General features: G+C 40.5%; 1 protein-coding gene and 1 non-coding gene across 6 annotated transcripts in view; one reads left to right on the top strand and one right to left on the bottom strand.

Moving 5' to 3' along the window:
• Positions 1–25082, top strand: part of UNC13B (unc-13 homolog B) — a 250768-nt gene that overhangs the window by 12337 nt on the left and 213349 nt on the right. For 3 of the 5 annotated variants that reach the window (XM_059411409.1, XM_059411410.1, XM_059411407.1), the window contains exon 1: positions 6268–6627. The exons of 1 other annotated variant lie outside the window; for it this stretch is intronic. In XM_059411409.1, the coding sequence (XP_059267392.1) occupies positions 6606–6627 (22 nt within the window). In that variant the 5' untranslated portion in view covers positions 6268–6605. Of the gene's footprint in view, positions 1–6267; positions 6628–25082 lie in introns of those variants that run through there. One more of the 5 variants, XM_059411411.1, reaches the window with a different exon arrangement.
• LOC132025223 (U6 spliceosomal RNA) lies at positions 10069–10180 on the bottom strand. The gene has a single exon (XR_009406488.1). It is a non-coding gene; the product is annotated as a U6 spliceosomal RNA (small nuclear RNA).

Genomic DNA, 25082 nt, shown 5'->3' with positions numbered 1-25082 from the left:
GAGCAGGCTCCCTGCCGAGCAAGGAGCCCAATGTGGGACTCGATCCCAGGACGCTGGGATTATGACCTGAGCCGAAGGCAGCCGCTTAACCAACTGAGCCACCCAGGCATCCCTTGAATGTTACTATTTAAAAAGTTGTTTTTTCTTTTTTTTTTTTAAGATTTTATTTATTTTATTTGACAGAGAGAGAGATCACAAGTAGGCAGAGAGGCAGGCAGAGACAGAGGAGGGAAGCAGGCTCCCTGCCGAGCAGAGAGCCCCATGCGGGGCTCGATCCCAGGACCCTGAGATCATGACCCGAGCCGAAGGCAGCGGCCTAATCCACTGAGCCACCCAGGCGCCCCTAAAAAGTTGTTTTTTCTCTTGTTATGCAAGTACCTATACAACAGCTTCAATTTTGCTTTTTTTGGCCTAAAACCTAAGTATTTACTAAATTGTCTTTTACAGAAGAAGTTTGCTGTTCTCTGCTCTAGACAGTGCCTGGTACTAAAACTGCAAGAACACCCAGCAATTTCTTTTGCTTGTTTGTAAGTCTTGGATAATTTTTTCCAATAGTGAGAAACACACGTCCTTTCCTTCATGAAGTTTATATATTTACTAAGTTAACTATACCCTCCCCACTTATTAAGTATTCAAATAATTCTGAAACCTCCAGGTATGTATGCAAACAACCCATTTCTTCCTTCTAACCATGATCGTAGCACTTTTAATGGTCTGTCTATCCCCAGACTGTGCATTCTTTGAAGAAATGTCTTATTCCTCTTTGTGTCTGTAGCATGGTATGTAGTACTTGGTAGATGCTCAATAAATTTTTCTTTTATTTTTCAAAGATTTTATTTATTTATTTGACAGAGAGAGATCACAAGTAGGCAGAACAGGCAGAGAGAGAGGGAAGCCAACTCCCCAGTGAGCAAAGAGCCTGATGTGGGGCTCAATGCCAGGACCCTAAGATCATGACCTGAGCGGAAGGCAGAGGCTTAACCCACTGAGCCACCCAAGTGCCCCTCAATAAATTTTTCTTGAGTGCACTAACACTTACTTACATCTCTTGTAAGGTCTCTTTCTCTGATATTTATCTATTTGTATAGGATTACAGTGTTACTAATAAATAGATATTAAGTAAATATTTGATAGGAATGACTAAACTGATTTATAGGAATTCATTGAATTATTTGGCATTCTGATTTTCAGATTTCACTACTTAGATAATCCTGTACAAATATCTTTTTGCACAGCTTTCCCCCCATTTATTTGAATTATTTTCATGGAATATATTCCCACAGTGGAATTTTATTCATTTGGCAGTATTTACCGAGTTCCAAATATGCTGGGCTAGGGGCACCTGGCTGGCTCAGTCAGTGGAGCACATGACTCTTGATCTTGGGTTCATGAGTTTGAGCCCCATGTTGGGTGTAGGGTTTACTTAAAAATAAAATCTTTAAGGGGCGCCTGGGTGGCTCAGTGGGTTAAAGTCTCTGCCTTGGCTCAGGTCATGATCCCAGGGTCTTGGGATCGAGCCCTGCATCAGGCTCCCGGCTCAGTGGGGAGCCTGCTTCTCCCTCTCCCACTCCCTCTGCTTGTGTTTCCTCTCTTGCTGTCTCTCTCTCTCTCTGTCAAACAAATAAATAAATGAACATTTAAAAGAAAAAACATGGTTTTAAAAATATTTTATTTATTTTCTGTCAGAGAGAGAGAGAACGCAAGCAGGGGGAGTGGCAAACAGAGGGAGAAGCAGGGTCCCTGCTGAGCAAAGAGCCAGGACACTAAGATCATGACCTGAGCTGAAGGCAGATGCTTAATTGACTGAGCCACCCAGGTGTCCCTGTCCTAATCACTTTGACTAATGTCCAGGTTTATTTTTGACAATAACCAACTCTAAAAACATTCTCATTCATTAATTCATTCATGTATTTAATTAGTCAACAGGTCTTTTTTGGGCATAATTACCAGATGTTGTGTTAGGTGTTAGGGATAAAGATATAGAAAACAGGTCCTTTGTTGTTGAGGAGCTCTGTGTCTAAAGAAAGGATAGATATGCAATTATTTTTCAAGAAGATAAGATCTATAATGGAATAATATACAGGTAGTTTGGTTATTTTCTTGTTTTCCCTCTCTGACCATTTCTTTTCCATCTCATTTTCCTACTCCTTAAAAGTAGGTGTTCTCCATAAAAGACCTTTGTTCCTTTCTGAGTTTAAATAGTCTCCTAGCAACCATAGGGCTCTCAAACTCTTTGCAACTTACTCTTTTTTTTTTTTTTTTTTTTTTTTTTTTTTTAAAGATTTTATTTATTTATTTGACAGAGAGAGATCACAAGTAGGCAAAGAGGCAGGCAGAGAGAGAGAGAGGAGGAAGCAGGCTCCCTGCTGAGCAGAGAGCCCGACGTGGGACTCGATCCCAGGACCCTGAGATCATGACCTGAGCCGAAGGCAGTGGCCTAACCCACTGAGCCACCCAGGCGCCCCTCTTTGCAACTTACTCTTAAATACCTGTACAGGTTCAGTGATTCCATTTCTTTTTTTCTTTTTTTTTTAAAAGCATTTTTTTTGTTTGTTTGTTTTAAAGATTTTATTTATTTGACAGAGATCACAAGTAGGCAGAGAGGCAGGCAGAGAGAGAGAGAAGAAACCAGGCTCCCTGCTGAGCAGAGAGCCTGATGTGGGGCTCGATCCCAGAACCCTGGGATCATGACCTGAGCCGAAGGCAGAGGCTTTAACCCACTGACCCACCCAGGCGCCCCCAGTGATTCCATTTCTTGATTTGATCATACAACTTATTCTCTGTATATGAAATACCCTTTCTTCCATATGTGTATGTTCAGTGCTGTCCATACATTGAGATCCACCTCCTCCACATGCTACTTCTCTCTTATGAAGCCTATCTTGATTCCTCCATAGCTTTTGCTGAATTTCTCCAGTTCTTAAGAGGCAATATAGCTGTGTGGCTAACTGAGCTCTGGTGAAAGATACAGTTGGGTTTGGATTCTAATTTTGCTTCATTTTCTTTATTTTAAAAGTGGGGATTAAAATAGTTATATCTTTATTGATTAGAAGATCTATCTCTAGCTTGGACTGCTTTCTCAGGGTTCAAGTCCACATTATCTATCTAGTGGGTACATATGACAATCTCAAGCCTAATGTATATGTCCAAAAGGAAACGTTTCTCCCCAAACCTTGGTTTCCTCTCTATCAGTAAACTGTAGCATCATTCTTTCAGTCTACCCAACTTTAAAACTCTCTCTCCCTCCAATGGTTCACTACTAAAGAAATGAGATTCTTATTCTTCTCTGTATTCACAATCATTGTGTGCCAAGTTCTATCACATTAGTTCTTTAACACTGACATATGTTAAAGGGATTTTTCTTTCTTATACCCCTCAGTTCCATATTCACTGCCCCAGTTAAGTTCTTCGCTCTTTCACAGATCTTTCCCAACACCTTATAAACCTTTTATGGATAAAAACTGTGCTTTGTTTGCTTTTGCATCCTCCCATTAAGACTGATCTAAAAGACACTTAATAAATATGTGTTAATTAGTTATTTATATTAAATTTCTCATTAGGCATTGGGAGATATTTTCTAAGAGATAGGGAACTTGGAGGAAGAGTGAACTTTTAATGGCCTTGGAGCATGACTTAAAGATAGTCATAAAGTTGGTAGATGGTTCCCCTGCATCAGGGTTCTAAGCTGGACCACTTCTTTCTTGCCTGAGGGCTCCCAAAAAAGGCAGCAACAGAGCCAAACTTCGGTATTTCGGTCTGAACCTCTTGAGATTCTTGGGTTCTCTTCACTACTTACTTTCCTTGTTCCCTCCCCCTTTCCTTCTCATTTCCTGGATTTCAGAGTCCTAGCTCTCAGCTACCTGCCAACTAAACCTGAAGTATGAATTCCATTCAAATGCTGAAGAACTTTCAAGTACTGTACTGGAAAAACTAATGAAGACTGTGTGGCATGGAGGACTGGTTTTCTATCCCTGTCTGAGTTGCTTCTGAAGGTACATTTACCTTGTTGATGAGTATAACTGGTGCCTGTCAAGGGCCTAGAGGGCCAAAGACGTCATTGCGTTTTTCCTCTGAACATTAAAAAAAAAAGATTTTATTAATTTGAAAGAGAGAGAGAGAGAGAGAGAGAGAGAGAGAAAGCAGGAGCAGGGGGAGAGGCAGAGGGAGAGGGAGAGAGAGAGAGAAGCAGACTCCCTGCTGAGTGGGGATCCTGGTGTAGGGCTTGATTCCAGGACACTGAAATCATGAACTGAGCTGAAGGCAGACACTTAACTGAATGAATCACCCAGGTACCCCTTTTCTGAACTTTTAACTGGGAAACTGGGATTCCTCAGAGCTTACATCATAAACTTTAGACAGTGGCTCTTGCTCTGCTTACCTTCCCTTTATTTCCCAGCCACATTCCTACCTTCATGTCCACAATCTAAGTAACAACAAACATGTATTGGGCATTTTTGTATTTACTAGGTAATTTAAATGCATTTCCTCATTTAAACTTTAAAACCATCTTATAAAGCAGTTACTATTATTATTCTTTGGGAAATTGAGGCCATGTAGCTTGCCCAAGGTCAAAATATTAGAGCTAGAACTCAGTTCCAGGTGTGGTAGGCAGATTTTTAGGATGGTCCCCCAATGATGGCTGTCCCAGTGAGGCAGTTTCTGGTGGTATTCATGTCCTTGTGTAATCCCCTTGCCTTGAATGTGACTTGCTTCTGATGCAGAGAATACAGCAAAAATGAGGGGATGTCACTTCTGTGATTAAGCTAAAAAATAATGTGACTTCCATTTGCTAAAAGACTTTATTGCCTTCTCTGCTTGTATGCTTTAAGCAAGCAGCCATGTGGGAAAGGCCCGATGAAAGGAACTGAGTGAGACAGGCCAACAGCCTAGGGGGAATTGAGTCCTGCCCACAATTACAGGAGTGAGCTTAGAAGTGGATGTTTTTTTAGTCAAGCTGGCACTTTGATAACAGTCTGTAAAAAACCTGAGTCAGAGGATCCAATCAAGCCATACTCAGATTCCTGACCCACAGAAACTGTGAGATAATGTTGTTTCAAGCCACTAAGTTTTGGAGTAATTTGTTGCACAAAAATAGATAATATACCAGATGGATCTGATTGGCTTCAAGGTTCATGCTCTCCTCAATTTTATAAAGGACAGCTGGACTAGATAGCTAGGTAGTCCAACTTCCAGCATTCCGGAGAATGCCCATTATTTTGAGGGTCAGCATCTCTGTTAACAAGGCTGGCTCATTGGCCGTGGTGAAAATCTTCCTCGGGGTATTACTCCAAATTTGGATGAACACTGGAAGGATCAAGTATTCTTCATTGCATTTGCTACTGCTTGCTATTGCATTTGGAGTGTCACTCTCTCATAGCAACTATTTCACCGAGAGAAATTATATGATAGCTAGGTTTGCTTCGGGAGGGCAAAGACCCTGTTAGATTGACAGACCCTCCCTGGGACTGCAGGCAGAATTCCATGGAGCCAAGAGTTGCAAATGCTGAAATCTTAGTTGGCCTAATGAGGTCTTAGAAAGCATCTCCTCTAATGGTGCTCAGCCCTGGCATCACATTAGAATCACCTGGGGAGCTTTTAAAACATAGGATTCCTGAGCTATACCCCAAATCAATTAGATTAGAACTGTGGTGTGGAAGGGGTGTTGGATCTGTACGTTATACTATGTGTCTTCCGGTTTTCTGTTCTGGTCTTTTTCACGTCCTCACATGTTCATTTGTCATCCTACCAGAGAGAAGTCCTAGCTTAAAATACTTACCGTCCCTCTATCCTTCATTCAGTAAATATTTACGGCCTCATTTCTATATACCAGGTACTACTACAGCCGTTGGAGATACAATGGCGTGCAAGAAAAAAAAGAACTGGTCTCCAAACATTTTACTTTATGCTCACACAGTTATTTTACTTTTTTTTTTGTAGTTGCTAATTAAAACATGTTTGTCTTGTGGTATGATCTTACTAAATTAGTACCCGTAGGGGTTCCGTCAGCTGTAATCAATAGAGTAAGAAGTCGAATGGAAAATTCTTCAATGAAAAAAATCTTCTTGGGTAGGAGGAGCAGAGGGTTTCAGTTACCTCCTCCTAGTGAGGAGAAGCCCCGCCCACTCAGTTCTACACTTATTAGTGGGCGGAGCTGCCTTCATTCTTGAACTTAGGGAAGAGGAAGGAAACCCCGCCTCTTACGTGCTTATGGGAGGTGGGGTCGGTGGACTGGGCGTGAGTTGATTGGCTGGGAGGCGGAGCGCCACTGGTAGGCTCCTTCCAGACGCTCGCCGGGATCCCGGTGGAGCGAAAGGAGGGGGGTAGTCCCGGTAGCTCCTGCCTCCCAGCGATGGCGTCGTGGTGCCGCGCCCAGTCTCCTGCCTCCCCAACCGTACTCACAGCTATTGGGAGCCCAGTCAGACGGTGAGAATTGACGCGGGTCCGAGAGAGCAGCGGGACACTGCCTGCCACCGGGACCATGAGGAGCGGTCAGACCTGTGGGGCCGATAGCGGGAGCAGCCGCGGCACCTGCTGAGAGGAAAGCGGGAGCGGCCGGGTGCGGCGGCGCGGCTGGGGTACGGCGGAAGCTCGCCGGTGCCTCGGCCATGTCATTGCTCTGTGTACGCGGTGAGTGTGGACTGGCGGGGAAGGGGACAGGGGTCGTCGAGGGGTCCCCACATGCTTCCAGTGGGCGTGGGGTTACCACCTTTTCCAAACTTCACTTCCCGTTCGTGCCTCGGGGAGCGATTATGTTAACACATTTATAAACATTTAAAGAGGTTCTTTCCACCCTTTCTTGTTTTCCCTCACTCTCCTGTGGGGGGACTGTTAACCTCTCCATTTCCGTGGCCATGTGACGGAGTTGTTGGCCGGCAGGCCCAGATCCTATTAAACAGTGACTGGGGCACTTTTCCAGTCAGAGTGGAATAGCTAGGAAACCGCGAATAGTTGGTGTCAACAGTGGGCAGTCTCCCTTCCTTTTCCCTGCACCGTGAAACTGCAGGCGGATTAGTAGAAGGTTCTTTTTATCGTTATTTAAACGCGATGTAGTACAGCTGTCACATCCCTTCTTCCAGTGTATTTCTTGGCTGGCACCCTCTGCTGCTTGTCTGGTTCCCTGCTTCTCTGTAGTGTAGGATAAGGTTATTCTAATATTCGACTTGGAAAGTTGTGTTGTCTTCTCTCCTTTTGGAGCAGAGCATAAGTCGTATTGACCTATATGTTTGTTTATGTATTAGCTTCTATCACAGTAATCAAAGGGCCTTTATTGCTTTTTCGCTGAGGTCGCTTGACCCATCTAAGAAGATATTTTAAGGCAAGAGCTTTGGGGGTTAAGATGAGGCAAGGTGCATGGATTAAGCTCTGTGAGGGTAGAGATTGTTTCTTACAGGTTTTTGTATTCTTGGTGCCTGACACAGGAGCTCAGTACTGGCTTTGAATAAATGCATGGGAGTACTGTGATTTTAGAGATTATCTGATTAGAAAAAGCAGGGCTTGGATTACCCATTGAATTTGATCTTGGACAGTTGAAGTTACATCCCTATCATATCAGTGTTCAACAAGATGTAGGATAAGGTGGCTTGATGATGAGAGAAAGAATTTATCTGCAAGAGCCTTTTCCTGATACCCTTCACTGGATAGAGTTCATGTTTCTTTTGGCTCTGTGGATTAGAAGCATTGTTATTTGTGATTTCTTTGATGGGTGTTTCCCCCAGCTGCTGGCAGAGGGAACTGTTTTGCTCTGCTCTCTTCCACTGTTTTGTTAAATCTCCATTAACCCAAAATGGATTTGACTATTTTCAAGGGATTAGGAGGCAGTTTTTTTTTCTTCATGGTTGATTTTTCATTAATGAGAATTTTGCTCTGCTTTTAGTAAGACATTTTCTCTAAGCAGCTGGGAATCTGTTTATTCTTTTAGATCCCTGCTGTTGAGTAGCAGGATTTGGGCGGTTGGGTTTTGCAATGTCCCTTGGACAGTTTAAATCTTTTCTGCTGTACTGTATTATAGTGCTAGTCCTTATGAAAGACTGTTTAGGCAGCAACTCTATTAAACCAGAAATTCCAATTTAATTGCATTTAAATAACTTCAGAGAAGGAGCTGCTGCAGTTCTAATATTGGGCAACTATCATTGTCTAGAAATTCTATTTAGCTAACTTCTTTCTGTTTTCACATTATATTAGTCGAATCTCTCTTCTTTTGAACCTGGGGGATTAGAGATCAGCAGGTCATTATCTTTTGAATGGAAATCCTGAAGATTATTAATTACTGAAATAAGCAGGTACCTCATACAGAAGTATTCATATTAAATGCCAAAGTATCCATTTTGGGAGAACTTACAGAAATGGATCAAAATAAATCTTTCTCTCTCTCTTTTTTTTTAAAATAAATCTTTCTAAAATGATATTCTTGCATTATATTTTGACAGTTAGGAATGTTCATGTTATGAAAGAAGCCTGTGTAATATTGCAGAACTCACTATCAGTTCATCTTGGTGTAGAATTGAATTAGAAACTTTTCCCCTGTGGTCAAAGTTCAAACAGTAGTAGAAACTGGCGTAGAAATTGGCAAACTGGTATTTAATTATCTCCAGACATCTAAAGAAGTCAGTTTCGGGTGCTCCTCCTTGTGGGTAGAGAGTCTTAAAAAATGAAAACAAAACTTCATTCCAGAGGACAGAATTGGGACAAGTTGACCAGTGGTTGAAAATGATAAGAAACTCTACATCTCTTCTGAGAAGTACAAAATTACCAAAGGCACAGTATCATTGGAAATCACTAGAAGAGGGGCATCCCAGTGGTTCAGTGGGTTTAACATCTCCCTTCTGCTCAGGTCATGGTCCCAGGGTTGTGGGATCAAGTCCTGCATTGGGCTTCCTGCCCAGTGGGGAGTCTACTTCTCCCTCTGCCCCTTCCCCAACTCATGGTCACATGCATTCTCTCTCTCTCTCTCACTCAAAAATAAATAAAATCTTAAAAAAGTCAGTTTCTTGGTATAACCCTTTAATCATGTCTTTTTGCCTATGGGTTAAGGTTTCTTTTTTGGCCCTATATTTTTGCCTATCCTTATACAGATATTTAGCTATAGCACTAACTCTGCTCATTCCTGCCTCTGCACCACTGTTCTGCATTTATACCCCCTGAAATATTCTTTTGAATTTTCTGCTTATCAAAAATGTTTTCTTCCTTTCCCAGCATACAGTCTACTTTTTTTTGTTGTTGAAAAGTTCCCGAGTTCCTGTCCTCAGTGATCTTTTTCTCCTTTACACTTTTAAACTATAAATGCCTTTATTTATTTATTTATTTATTTGTCTTCTATGGTCTGTGGGTCTTTTTTTTAAAAATTATTATTAATTAATTTATTTTCAGAAAAACAGTATTCATTATTTTTTCACCACACCCAGTGCTCCATGCAATCCGTGCCCTCTATAATACCCACCACCTGGTACCCCAACCTCCCACCCCCTGGCCACTTTAAACCCCTCAGATTAAATATAAGTTACTTATGGGCTGAACAGTACTACTAATTTGTCAATAAATTGTATACTGCTGGGCAACTTTTCTTTTACTGTTTATGGTGACGCAGACAAAGAAAATAATGACAGTGGTCAGATCAGATCTGGAATTTTGTGTTCACTTGGGGTATTTGATTCTAAGAGGCACATTGAGAAAGTAGAATTTCTTCAGAGGAGAATCATTAGAATAATGAAGAGTGTAGAAAACATTTGAGGAATTGAGAGGTTTAGTTTTGAGATGATTTAAGAGGGGAAGTATCATAATAGACGGAAATTGTTTTAAAAAACTTCATTGCAGGGGTGTCTCTCTGGCTCAGTCCATGAAGCATGCAACTCTTGACCTGGGGGTTGTGAGTTTGAGCCCCAAGTTGGGTGTAGAGATTACTTAAAAAACAAAAATAAAACTTCATTCCAGAAGGCAAATCTGGGGCAAGTTGACCAGTGAATTGAAAATTATAAGAAACTCTACATCTGAAACTAATGCTGCACTATATGTTGGCCAATTGAATTTAAATTTTAAAAAATTAGAAGAAATTATATTTACTTATTAATTAATTAATTAATTAAATATTTTACGAATTTGCGTGTCATCCTTGCGCAGGAGCCATGCTAATAATCTTCTCTGTATCATTCCAATTTTTTAGTATATGTGCTGCCGAAGCGAGCACAATTAATTAAATATTTTATTTATTGTTTTGACAGAGAGGGAGAGAGATGGAGAGAGGGAAACAAGCAGGGGGAGTAGGAGAGGGAGAAGCAGGTTTCCTGCCAAGCAGGGAGCCTCATATGGGTGTGGGGGGGATCCCAGGACCCCGGGATCATGACCCGACCCAAAGGCAGACGATTAACGACTGAGCCACCCAGGCGCCCAGATTTTTAAAAATGTTTCTTTAAACGTTGAGGTTTTTTTTTTGTTGGTTTGTTTTTTTAAAGATTTTTTATTTATTACTTGACAGAGAGCGAGCAAGAGAGGGAACAGGAGCAGGGGCAGTGGGAGAGAGAGAAACAGGCTTCTTGTTTATGATCCCGGGCTTCATTTGGAGGCTTGATGTGGGGTTGGATCCCAGGACCCTGGGATCATGACCTGAGCCAAAAGCAGATGCTTCTCGACTGAGCAACCCAGGCACCCCAAGAAATGATTTAATTTAAAGTAAGGAAGAACGTTAAATTAGAGCTGTTCTTAAAGGGAATGGACTACTTACGATTTTTTTTTTTTTTAAAGAACATTTTAAGCAGAAACTGAATGAGTGGTAAGAATGTTCTAAAAGACATAGAGTGGGAGGTTAGACTTGATGAATTTTAAGAAACCGCCTTTTCATAGAATTCACTTAGTCTTTTCTTTAAAAATTTGGCACAATTTTCTTCATACTACTGATATCTTTTTGCTTCCAAAAGGTCTAATACCACATGAGCAACTTGAGTAAAGGATTTTCTTTAACTTTTGGTGTCTTGGTATTTGTCAGTAGTTTTTCCCAATAAATTATAAGCATTTTGAGAATTGAGTCTTTCTATATATATATATGTATATGTGTGTGTGTGTGTGTATGTGTGTATAAATAAATATATATATTTTAAGATTTTATTTATTCATTTGCGAGAGAGGGGGTACAAGTCTGGGTGGGGGGAAGAGAGGGAGTGGCAGAAGCAGACTCCTTGTTGAGCAGGGAGCCCCATGTGGGGCTCAATCCCAGGACTCCGACTTCCTGACTGGAGCTGAGGGCAGATGCTTCCTACTGAGCCACCTAGGCACCCCTAAATCATTCTTTTCAGTGGTTGCAGAGAATTCCGTGTGTAATTCCATACACATTAATAAGCATACATAATTTAGCCAGTTTTATATTGATGAACAGTAATAAATTTTTTTATTTTGCTGTTATAACATGTTATGCTACCATGAACATCCTTGTGGATAGTTTTATTCTGTTTGGATATCTCTAATCAGTTTCTACCTGGACTCTGGGTGTGGTTTGCTCATTGCTCTTTCCTTGGCATAATTACACTCAACTGACCTATTAGCAAATCAGATGCCTCAGCATCTTTCAGATAAGCATCCTCTATAGAGGCAGGTCCTTACCAGTAGGAAATATTTTATGCCTATCAAGAAGACAGAAGACCTCAGCTTTTGTTAAGTTTGACCTATGATTTCCATTTACTCTTCTTTTTTTTTTTTAAGATTTTATTTATTTATCTGACAGATCACAACAAGTAGGCAGAGAGGCAAGCAGAGAGAGAGGGGGAAGCAGGCTCCCTGCTGAGCAGAGAGTGTGATGTGGGGCTCGATCCCAGGACCCTGAGATCATGGAGATTATATCCTGAGCTGAAGGCAGAGGCTTTAACCCACTGAGCCACCCAGGCGCCCCATGTACTCTTCTTTTTTAAAAATATCTTTGTATTATTTAAAAATTATTATTATTATTATTATTTTTAAAGATTTTATTTATTTATTTTAACGGACAGAGATCACAAGTAGGCAGAGAGGCAGGCAGAGCAAGAAGGGGAAGCAGGCTCCCTGCTGAGCAGAGAGCCAGATGGGGGACTCAATCCCAGGACCCTGGGATCATGACCTGAGCCGGAAGGCAGAGGCTTTAACCCACTGAGCCTCCCAGGTGCCCCTAAAAATTATTTTTCATATTGATACATGTACCCAGGGTTCATTGCAGCATTATCTACAATAACCAGATTATGAAAACAGCCCAAGTGTTCATCAGTTGGTAAGGGGGTAAAGAAGATGTGGTGTGAGGATGCCTGGGTGGCTCAGATGGTTAAACGCCTGCCTTTGGCTCAAGTCATGATCTCATGGGATCAGGTCACATATGGGGCTCCCTGCTCCGTGGGGAGCCTGCTTCATCCTCTGCCTCTCTCTGTCTCTCTCTGTTTCTCATGAATAAATAAATAAAATATTAAAACATATGTGATATGTACGTGTGCATGCACACACACAGTAGACTATTACTCAGCCATAAAAAAGAATGAAAACTTGGCATTTACAACAGCATGGATGGAGCCAGAGAGTATTATGCTAAGCAAAATAAGTCAGAGAAAGAAAAATACCATATGATTTCATTCAAATGTAAAATTTAAGAAACAAAACAAATGAGGAAGCGGGGGGAAGAAAAAGAGGCAAACCAAGAAATAGACTCCCAACTATACAGAACAAATGGTTACCAGAATGGAGGTGGATGAGGGGGATGGGTAATATGAGTTGGATTTATTGTGATGAGTACTGGGTGATGTACAGAAATACTGAATCTCTGAATTATATATTTGAAACTAATATTGCACTAGAATTTAAATAACTTTAAAAAATGCATTTCCAAACATTTTTTTGCAAAATTATTTTCCATACTGAACATTAATTACTTGTGCTTTTAAACAATATCCCTAGTGATGAGAATAATATCAAGTCATTTACATTGAGTTGCCCATAGAAAAACTTATATTGGAGCACCTGGGTGGCTCAGTGGGTTAAGCCTCTGCCTTCTGCTCAGGTCATGATCGCAGGGTCCTGGGATGGAGCCCCGCATTGGGCTCTCTGCTCAGCAGGGAGCCTGTTTCCCCTCTCTCTCTGCCTGCTTGTGATTTCTCTTTGTGTAATAAATAAAATCTTAAAAAAAGAAAAACTTGTATTTATCATCATTTATTTGTTACCTAATTAACTAAAACAATACTACTGGGAAACTCTCTAGAAAGTGAATTCTGGGGGTGCCTGGGTGGCTCAGTTGGTTAAGCCTCTGCCTTCGGCTAAGGTCATGACCTCAGGGTCCTGGGGGAATCAAGCCCCAGGTCAGGCTCCCTGCTTAGTGGGGAGTCTGCTTCACCTTCTCCCTCAAGCCCCTGCTAGTGCTCACTAGCATGTGCTCTCTTGTGTGCTCTTTCTCTCTCAAAAAAAAAAAAAAAAATCTTAAAGAAAGGGAATTCTGATGGACATTCAGGACACACATTGATTGTAGGTCAATTCTAGGCTGGGGAGACCTCAGATAAGTTTTGGTTTACTGCCGCTGTGGAAAGCCGGAATAGTAATGAATTAATTTCTTTCTTTCAAAAAAAAAAAAAATTTCTTTGTTTCTTTCTCCCTTTCTTTCTTCCTTCCTCCCTCCCTTCCTTCCTTTATTTCTTTATTTCTTTTTTTAAAGATTTTATGTGTTTTTTTAAGTAATCTTTATACCCAACATGGGGCTCAAACTCACATCCCTGAGATCAAGAGTTGTACTCTACTGACTGAACCAGCCAGGTGCCCCAGAAGAGTAATGATTTTAGAATTTTCAGGCACAAGAACAGATGATCAAGTATTTTCTTCACCTTATTTTTTTCCCTAACATTATCATCTGCCTTTGCTAACTCCTTGCTGCTCAGTTTCTATCCTATCATGGTTTGAGTAGTTAGTTCCTGTCCTTAAAAGCAGAGTTGCTGCTGTGTTCTTTTCACTTAGCTATGATATTAGGAAGTTGTGCCTTGTCTGAGCCAGGCAGGAGTGAAAGAGGAAAGGACCAGTTTCCTCTGCCATGGATAGCTGTTGGCATGAATTGATCTCTTCCTAAAAAGCAGTATATTCTGTAATTTCTTGGTTTGTAAAAGTGGGATTTCTGAAAGTTGTACTGTTTAGGCCAATAAGCTGAGTTTTTACCCTATTTTGTCTGTGCTATGTATTTCAGACTTTGATATGTAAATTTGTTTAAAGTTTGGGCTTTGACTCATTAGTAAATATTTGTTGAGTGCCTTCTCTCTCCCTGTTTATGATACATATCTGTATAGTAGATAAGAGCCCAAAGAATCTAAATGGGTTTTAAAACATCTGCTTTCTTCTTCTTCCTGTAAGCAGCCTGAGATGATCTCTGAAAATGGTTTGCTATTCCCTTGACCCAGAAAATCCTACAAAATCATGCAAATCAGGAGGTTTAAATCTTTGTATTCACTTTAGGTACACAGGTGAAACTGCCCAGGCCATCAAAGATATGCATATCTGAAAAGCCACCAAATACCTGAAGGGTCACTTGACTGAAGCATTGTGTGCCATTCTGTTTCTAGAATTGAGTTGGCAGGTGCGCCCAGGCCAAACAGGGCGGCTGGACACGCGGTTGGTGGTTACAAAAAAGTGCTGAATTTTTACTGCACATGCTTAAAAATGCAGAGAGTGATGCTGAACTTAAGGGTTTAGATGTAGATTCTCTGGTCATTGAGCATATCCAGGTGAACAAAGTCCTTAAGATTAGATAACAAACTTATAGAGTTCATGCTTGGGTTAACCCAACCATGAACTCTCCATGCCACACTGAGGTGATTCTTACTGAAAAGATCAGGTTGTTACTAAAGCAGAAGAGGAGGTTGCACAGAAGAAAAAAGATACCCCTGAAGAAATAAAAATTTATGGTCCAGGAGTAAATCAGCATAATAAATGCAAATAAAAGTTAAAACAAAAATGTCCTTTTTTTTTTTTTAAAGATTTTATTCATTTGTTTGACAGAGAGAGACATCACAAGTAGGCAGAGAGGCAGGCAGAAAGAGAGGGGGAAGCAGGCTCCCTGCTGAACAAAGAGCCCGACACTACACGTGGGGCTTGATCCCAGGAGCCTGAGATCAAGACCCAAGCCCAAGGCAGAGGCTTAACCCACTGAGCCACCCAGGCTCCCCATCCTTTCTTAGATAAATCCAGAATTAGGACTATTAGGTGTGAACTAGGATAAGCAAAATAAGTTAAGTTCTTATTGGAGTGGGGAGATACTGCACTATTTTTACTAACATTCAAAGCAAGATTCTTTAAGTTTGGGGAATGTTTTAGACAGTCCAAGTCAGGGAAGATTTGCTATTTGTATATCAAACATTTTAAAAAATTGATTTATAGTGTATGTACAGAGAAGTACATAGGTCTTAAGTGTATGGCTCACTGAGGGGCACCTGGGTGGCTCAGTTGTTAAGTATCTGCCTTTGGCTTGCAGGTCATGATTCTGGGTCCTGGGATCCAGCCCCACATCTGGCGCCCTGCTCGGAGGGGAGCCCGATTCTCCCACTCCCACTCCCCTTGCTTGTGTTCCCTCTCTTACTGTCTCTCTCTCTCTGTCAAATAAATAGATAAAAATCGTTAAAAAAAAGTGTATACCTCACTGAATTATTACAAAGTGAACATATTCACGTGACCATTACTTTGGTCAAGAAGTAGAACACTGCTAATACCTCAGAAGCTCATCTTAGCATTCCTGTCAGTATTTCCTCCCACTTTCCCAAAGCTATTTTTACCTGACTTTATTTTTTTTTTGAAGATTTTTTATTTTATTTATTTGACAGAAAGAGATCATAAGTAGGCAGAGAGGCAGAGAGAGAGGAGGAAGCAGACTCCCCGCCGAGCAGAGAGCCCCATGCGGGACTCGATCTCAGGACCCTGAGACCATGACCTGAGCCGAAGGCAGCGGCTCAACCCACTGAGCCACCCAGGCGCCCCTTTACCTGACTTTAATACCAGAGTAGTTTAGCTTGTTTTTTTTTTTTTAATAAACTGAATTTTTTTTTTTTTTTAAAGATTTTATTTGTTTGACAGAGAGTGAACACAAGGGGGAGCAGGAGTGGGAGGGAGTGGGAGAAGCAGGCTCCCTGCCAAACAGGGAGTCCGATGTGGGGCTCAGTCTCAGGACCCTGGGATCATGACCTGAGCTGAAGGTAGATACCTAATGAATGAGCCACCCAGGTGTCCCTAAACTTAATTTTTTAAAAAAGATTTTATTTTTAAGTAAACTCTATATCCACTGTGGGGCTCAAACTCACAACCCTGAGATCAGTTATTTTTTAAAAGCAGTTTTAGGTTCATAGCAAAACTGAGCATAAAGTTTTGCTTGTTTCTGAACTTTAAAAAAAATCAAAATAGAGGTATACCTGGGTGGCTGGCTTACTAGGTAGAGTATGCCACCTCTTGATCTTAAGGTTGTGAGTTCAAGCCCCATATTGGTTATGGAGATTACGTAAAAATAAAATCCTTAAAAAATTAAAAGATAGAATTGACAAATTAACTTTTAATAAATGGAATTATACAGTATTTCTTTTGGACTGGCTTCTTTTGCCTAATAAGCTTGTCAGATGTTTCCACTTGATGCATAGCTGTAGTTCACTGATTTTTAGTTGCTCTGTAGTATCTCATTATATGAATATGCCACAGTTTATTTATCTTTGGATATTTTTTCCCCCATCTTAGCGTTTGTATTTTTGGTCCTACCTTGTGTATATTTCTGTTGTGTGTATATATGATGTATTAAAATTTCTGGGTCATAAGTTATGGTTATGTTCAACTGTAGTTGATAACATGTAACAGTTTTCCAAAAATCTACCAATTTACTCTCCTGTAACTGTTTTCCTAATATTCATTTTTTTTAAAAGATTTTATTTATTTGAGACAGAGCACAAGGGGGGAGGGGCAAGGACAGAGGGAGAGGGACAAGTAGACTCTCTGCCGAACAGGGAGCCCCAAGCGGGACTCAGTTCCAGGACCCTGAGATCATGACTGAGCCAGACGTTTAACTGACTGAGCTACCCAAATGCCCCTCTAATATTCATTATTTAGAAAAGAATTGAGGGGCGCTTGGGTGGCTCAATCATTGGAGTGGCCAAATCTTGATTTTGGCTCAGATCATGATCTCAGGGTGGTGAGATGAAGTTCTCACAGCAGGCCCTGCTCAGCAGGGAGTCTGCTTAAGAGTCTTTCCCTCTCCCTCTGCCTCTTCTCCTGCTTTTGTGTAAGTGGGCTTGCTCTTTCTCTTTCTCTCAAATAAATATTAAAAAAAAAAAAAAAAGAATTGAATGGCCCTTAATTCTCAGCATTTGGCCAGGTTATCAAATCATTTCATAGGCATTAGTACATAATTTTTACAAGTTAATCCTTCAGGCTTGATAAAATATATATTTATATATACATATATCTATTTTAATTTTTTTTAATGACCTGAAGAGATCTATTATGCTTGAGATGACTTCTCACATTTAAGACTAAAATTTTTGGCCAACAATTTATTGAAAAAAATGTTGAGTTAATGTTTATAATGTTGGATAAAGACAATAGCCAAGTCCCTGTACTTACTGACATTACATAGTTTTAAGAAGGAATACCATTTTTCTAAAGAGAGAAGTTATTCATTCAAGTGCTTATCAGCATTGTATATGTCAGGCACCACTGGGCACACTGAGAATATAGAAGTAGGTGAACAAGGTAAATGTGGTCTGTGCCATCACAGAGCTTACAGACATTATTATAGGCCTAATGAAGACCACTCGAAAATATGGGAAGGTGGTGAAGTAAAATAACACAAAGGACAAAACCCCCAAATCACTTAAAATCTCATCCCTCAATATTACTGTTATTTTGTTTGCTTTTTAAACTTACTGTGGAGAATTTAAAATATGTAAAAGTAGGTAGAACAGTGTAATGAACCTACAGGTTCCTGTCACTCAGCTTAAACATTTATCAGTTCTTATTTTTTTTAATAACTTCATCCAGTCTCCTTCCTTTATCTACTTGAAGCAAATCCATACACCACCCCTTCATCTGTAAATATTTCAGTATGTATCTCTAAAAGATAAGGATTTAAAAAATCTCCACAAAACCAGTATCACATTTTAGATAATCCTTAATTCCACCAAATATCCATTGTTTGAATTTGCAGTTTGTTCATAAGTGCTTTATGAACAAACATTAATTTGAGTGTTTGAATCAGGATCACTATAAAGTCTACACATTGCTTTTGGTTGATAGTTTTTTTTTTTTTAAAGATTTTGTTTTATTTATTTGTCAGAGAGAGAGAGTGCGCCAGCGCGCACACACGCAGGCAGAGAGGCAGGCAGAGGCAGAGAGAGAAGCAAGTTCCCCCCTGAGCAAGGAGTCCGATAAGGGGCATGATCCTGGATCATGACCTGAGCTGAAGGTAGTGGCTTACCTGATTGAGCCACCCAGGTGTCCCTGATTGATAGTTCTTTTGTGTCTCTTAATCTTTAGGTTTCATCTCCATCTCTCCTATTCTCTTTTTTGTTCTTTTCAACTTCTTTGTTGAAGAAACTGTATCATTTGTCTTGTCCCCTAGTCTGGATTTTGCTCTTGTATCCCTATGGCAGAGTTTAACATGATCTTGAGTCTTAAACTATATACATTTACAGACGTCTGGGTGGCTCAGTTATTTTTTAAGCATCTGTCTTGGGCTCAGGTCATGATCCCAGGGTCCTGAGATCAAGCCCTGCATCGGGCTCCTTGCTTAGCCGGAAGCCTGCTTCTCCTTCTCCTTCTGCCACTCTCCCTGTTTGTGCTCACTACCCCCTCCCAACCCCATGATTAAAAAAAAAATCTTTAGGGGTGTCTGGGTGGCTCAGTCGTTAAGCATCTGCCTTCGGCTTAGGTCATGATCCCACGGTCCTGGGATCATGACCCTCATCGGGTTCCCTCCTCAGTGGGAAGGCTGCTTCTCCCTCTTCCACTCCCCCTGCTTGTGTTCCCTCTCTCAATGTGTCTCTGTCAAATAAATAAATAAAATCTTTAAAAAATATATATATATATTTCCTATAATGTTGAAGTTAAAATTAGAGACTTGATCTTTCTTTCTGTTAAGGCTACTTCATGAGTAATGTTGGGTTGTTCAACAAAAGACTCAGAATGGTTGTCTGTCTGTCTCTCTCTTTTTTATTTTTGGTGATGTTGGTGCCTTTTGATGCTTAATGTCTAGTAAATTCATTAGGGGTTGCAAAATGGTGATAATCTAATTTAATAATTCCTTCATTTGTTAGGTAGAATATTTCAGTAAAGAGAAAATTCCCCAAGTATTTTTTAAAGATTTATTTATTTTAGAGTGTGTGACAGGGGGACGGGTAGAGGAAGAAGGGGAGAGAAAGAGAGAGAAGCAGACTCCCCACTGAGCATGAAGCCTGACTTGGCGCTTAATCCCACAACTCAGAATATGACCTGAGCCTAAATCAAGAGTCGGGCACTCAACTTACTGAGTCACCCAAGTGCCCTTCCTCATATTTACTATTTAGCTACTCAGTGGGTTCTTACAGGAAAGTCAGGATAAATGCTTGGTTCTTTTCTTCTATTTATCGATTCACAAAATAGTGATTTGGTCTCCGCATTCTCTAACAGTAATTAATTAGTTGGTATTGCCTTCAGTACTATTTGAAGTCATAGATTTAAACATATTTCAGTCTATGTGGTTGTTCCTGATATACAAATTGTTCATTTTTGCCACTAGGAGCTTCTTACTATTCATATTTTGATGTGTATCCTTTTGAGCACTCCTCCTCATACTGTTTGGCCACTCTCCCCACCACTTTGTTTTGAGCTCAATTTTCACATGTATTTTCTCATGTCAGTAATTTTTTTTTAAAAGATTTTATTTGTTTATTTGACAAAGAGAGATATAGCCAGAGAGGGAGTGAAAGCAGGGGGGAGGGGGAGAGGGGGAGAGAGAGAAGCAGGCCTCCTGCTGAGCAGGGAGCCCCATGCAGGGCTCGATCCCAGGACACCCCCCCAATTATGAACGAACTGAAGGCAGATGCTTAATGACTGAGCCACGCAGGCGCCCCCACATGTCAGTAATTTTTTATTTTTTAATCTAGAAATAATTTCAGACTGCTAGAAAAGTTGCAGAAGTAAAAATAATAATAAGAACAACCACTTGGTGTAAGTTTCAGACAACATTGCTCTCTATTCCCTAAATACTTCATTGTATATTTCCTAAGAATAAAGATGGTCTCTGATATAACCACAGTAATCTTTCAGTAAATTTAGCACAATATTTAGTACAATAATTTTATTTAATTTGCCAGTTATATTCATTTTTGTCAATTGTCCCAGTTGTCAAATGTCCATTGTGACATTTTCCTTTTCCTGTATAGGATCTGGTCTAAGAGTTGGCTTTCCATTTAGTGGTCACATTTCTTCAGCCTCCTTTAATGCAGAACATTTCCATAGCCTTAAAACAATTTTTGTTTTGTAATATTGGCATTTTCTTTTGAAGGATACAGTCCTCTCCTTTTTTAGTAGAATGTTCATCATTTTTGGTTTGTCTGATGGTAAGCCTCTGAATTGGAGTAGTTGATGTTGTGTCCTTCTCAGGGTATCAACATCAGAAAACACACATCATAACTCCTTTGTGAAATAAATTTTGATTTATTTTGGTTAAGTATTGTTTGACTTTTCTCCGGTGTCCTCTCTGTTCCCTGTAACTTATAAGCACCTTGTAGGAGATATTTAAAAGCCATTCAAATATTCTGCATAATAGGAGTGTTATAAGGACTAAATAGAACAGAGTCTGCTGGCTGGCTCAGTCAGTAAAGCATGTGACTCTTGATCTCAGGGTCATGAGTTCAAGTCCCATGTTGGGTGTGGAGCCTACTTAAAAAAAGAAATTAAGGGGCGGGGGTGCTTGGGTAGCTTAGTTGAGCATCTCCTTCCGTTCAGGTCATGATCCCAGAGTCCTGGGATTGAATCCCTGGTCAGGCTCCCTGCTCTCCCTTTGACCCCCTCATGTGCTTTCTCTCTCTTGCTTGCTCTCTAATAAAGGAATAAAATCTCAAAAAAAATAAAATTAAGGACTAATTAGAACAATATCTATCCTAGAGACAGACAGTGTTATGCATATGGGTTTGTTAAATTTGAATCTGCCTGACATCGTGTAAGTACTGCTTTAGTGTATTTATTAATCTGGTGACTGTTAAGCTGGATTAAGTGGGGGAGAAATTAAAGACATTTAAATCATAGCAGTAGTAATTTAGATTGAATGTAAATTAAAATTTCTTGTTGAGATTTGAACAGTTGCAGAAAAGCTGTGAAACTCATTTTTCTAGGTCTCTTAAAAATAAGTCCCATTTTCTTCTGTGTACAGTACTTAGGTGTAGCTGGTGTGGATGAGGAAAGTTAGATAAACAGCTTTGCATTTCCTGCTTTGTTAAGATTCTTTGTGATTACTGAGAAATGGAGTAAAAATGTTGGCATATTATAGAATTTTTTTGTCCAATTTAGCAAGGAATCTATTTCATTTTTCTATTTATCTTCAATAAAAATAGAATGTGCATTCTCATGTTGTCTCCAAAAGCAACTACCCACTGAGCATGTGAGAGAGGCCCCTAGCATCAAAGGAAAAAAGTCATGAGGGCTCCTTTTTTGTGTTAGTGAACCCCAGAGTGATAAAAAAAAATGTGGTCAAGATATAACAGGAACAAGTTTGTGTTATTGTGTATGGATACAAGCTCTTTTCTCCTGAAAAAATGTTATAAATTAGGAAAGGCAGTTCTGAGCCTTTAGGAAATACAGATTTCTGTGAAAGGCCTGTTTTGTTTTCTATTACTGCTTTTGTGGGTTCTGTTTCTGTGCAGTAGGTACTTACTTGGATTGGAGAACACATAGGCCTTTGGATTGTGTTTGGCTGTTAATTTTCTCTTGGAACTGTTTGGTTTATTAAATTTTTTACTTTATTAATTTTTTAAAAAATTTTAGTTAGAGCTCTAGTGGAGGGGAGGGGCAGAGGGAAAAAATCTCAAGTAGATTCCATCCTGCCCCAGGTGGGGCCCCCAGTGGGGTCCTGGGTGGGGTGGTCCCCTGGTGGGGTGGGGTGGTCCCCAGGTCGGGTAGGTCAGGGGCATGGTGGCCAGGTAGGGGCTGGGGTAGGGCAGGGGGTTGGGGGGGTGGGGGGGCAGAGGGGGTCAGGGCGTGGGACTGGGCCCCATAAGGGGTGGGATGGGATAGGGTGGAGGTCGATTTCACCATCCAGAAGATCACAACCTGAGCCAGATGTCTAACCTGCTGAGCCACCCAGGCATCCTGGCTTTATTAATTTTTACAGCATTTTATTGTGAGTGATGTTGAGAAGAAAGGCTAGAGGACAGTGAATGAGGAAGATCTGCCTAGAAGCTGAGGGACTAGTAGTTGAACAATGGGAAGGTAGTTGCTTTTATATGTGATTAAAGGGGAGATAAAAATGATTTAATCAAAGGGCTAGTCACTTAAATGATTTCCATTATGATTCAGATTTATAGGGCTTTCATTTACAGAAAGATAAAGGAAATCTGCTAAGGAGAAGGGGGTAAGTGATACAGATATAGATGTCTATGTCTACCTCATTTCAGTCATCCACACCCATGATCACATCATAAAGCATGTCACTCCTTGGAATGGCATTCTGCTTTTGGAATCTTAAATTTCATTACCTATCTGATTGTATTCTCCCATCTGTCTTTCTAGTTTTTAGTCTCACTGTGTTTTTCTGCTGTAATATAAGGTAGATATTAAAAAGCTTTGGTTTTTAGGCAGACCTGAGTTGGTGAATATACATCCCTACGGCTTGTGAGTTGTGTGCCCTTACATATGTTAATCTCATTGAATATTAATTTCTAGATCTTTAATATTCATATATCAGTTCTGAAAGTGTAAGTTCCTATTCTTTTTTCTTTGCTTGTGTTTCACTAAGCTTAGGCCCGACATGGAGCTCAAACTCATGATCCTGAGATCAAGAGCTGCATGCTCTGCTGACTGAACCAGCCAGGTGCTCCTTAAGTCCCGGTTTTTTGTTCTTTTTTTAAAGATTTTATTTATTTATTTGACAGAGAGAGATTACAAGTAGGCAGAGAGGCAGGCAGAGAGACAGGGAAGAAAGCAGGCCCCCTGCTGAGCAGGGAGCCTGATGTGGGACTCGATCCCAGGACCCTGAGATCATGACCTGAGCGGAAGGCAGTGGCTTAACCCACTGAGCCACCCAGGTGCCCCTTAAGTCCCTGTTTTTAATGGAGTTTCATTCTATTAATGGAAGATACAGAAATAAAATAAATTAATAATTAACTCTGGGATAACGATACCTGTAGTGACAAAAGTAAGATAAGGGACCAAGAGTGATTTGAGTAGAAGAATTATTTGAAATAGGATTGTCCAGGAAGGCCTTACTAGGGTGGTGGCATATGGGCTGAGACCTGAATGATGGAAGGAATCATCAGTCAGAAATCTGAGGTAAGGTTTTTTTTTTTTTTTTAAGATTTTATTTATTTATTTGACAGACAGAGATCACAAGTAGGCAGAGAGGCAGGCAGAGAGAGAGGAGGAAGCAGGCTCCCTGCTAAGCAGAGAGCCCGATGCGGGTCTCAATCCCAGGACCCTGGGATCTTGACCCGAGCCGAAGGCAAAGGCTTCAACCCACTGAGCCACCCAGGCGCCCCTGAGGTAAGTTTTTTAAGCAAAGGGAGTTGGAAGCAAATATTTTGAGGGGAAGGACAAAAAGAAGGAATTATTGGAAGTTAGGGTGACAGGTAGGCTGGACTAAATCATACATGGTCCTGTAGTTTGTACTAAAGAGTTTGATTTATTTTTTATTTTAAATTTTTTTAAAAGTTTTTTTTTTTTTTTTAATTTGACAGACAGATCACAAATAGGCAGAGAGGCAGGCAGAGAGAGAAAGAGAAGAGGAAGCAGGCTCCCTGCCGAGCAGAGAGCCTGACGTGGGGCTCAATCCTAGGACCCTGGAATCATGGCTCGAGTTGACTCTCTGAGCCACCCAGTCGCCCTGAGTTTGTGGGTTTTTTTTTTTTTTTTTTAAGATTTTATTTATTTGAGAGAGAGAGCACAAGTCATGGTGGGGGGGTGGGGGGGACAGAGAGAGGGAGAAGCAGTCTCCTCACTGATTGAGGAGCCAGATGAGGGGGCTCCATCCCAGGACCCCGGGATCATGACCTGAGCCAAAGGCAGATGCTAAACCTACTAAACTGCCCAGGTGCCCCAGAAGTTTGATGTTATTATAAACTGCATTAGACCTAATTCAGTGGCCTTTAGCAAGATCAGTGCTTTGATTTATGTTTTACAAATGGCAAGTTTGTGGTGAATGAACTGGGGTCGGAAGCAACACTGGAAGCAGGGGCCCACTTGGAGCATCCAGGTAAGAGATAGATGGTGACTTGGACTAGGGTGGTAGTACTAGAGATGGTGAAAATATTAGCAAAGTGTTGCTGAGATAATTGTTGTGACAACGATTAGCACTATCCCAGGCCTAGAATGAGTACTTATTTTACTATAAAAATAGTATTCGTGGTTCTCATTCAGCTTTATGCCATCTATTCATCTAAGTCATGAAGCTGGAAGTCATCCTAGATTTCTCAAGGAAGAAGATACAGAGGAGAAAAGAGTTGTTAGGTTCAGTTTAGTTTATGATGTCTATAGAGTAAATTATGTTTAAGATATGTTGAGATAAAAGTATTAGTAATCTCCTTGCAAGATGACCCTTGAAAATAGTACCTGAAAATGTATATAGCTTGAGAAGTCTTGTTAGATATAAATACTTTGGAGTTATAGGTATTTGGTAGTATAAAGCCATTTGCTTGAATAAAATTGCCTGTCTGTATAGAGGATAAAAGAGGAGAAAAATAAGTTAATGCTTTAGCTAAAGCAATGGGCAGAAGGAGTCGATAACTAGTCAGAACTGCAGGAAAATTGAGAATGCTGTGTCAGTACCTGAAGCTTGGAGTAGAGGGAATTTCAAGAAAGAAATGATTGGATGAAAAAGATGAATGAGACTGGTTGAGGATGAACAAACCAAGGTCACTGGATTTGAAAACTAGAGCAGTTTCATTAGA

Source organism: Mustela nigripes, chromosome 9 (assembly GCF_022355385.1).
Source record: "Mustela nigripes isolate SB6536 chromosome 9, MUSNIG.SB6536, whole genome shotgun sequence".
In the NCBI taxonomy this organism is placed as follows: domain Eukaryota; kingdom Metazoa; phylum Chordata; class Mammalia; order Carnivora; family Mustelidae; genus Mustela; species Mustela nigripes.
Note: the sequence above shows the minus strand (reverse complement) of the source record. Positions and strands in the feature narration are given on the sequence as shown.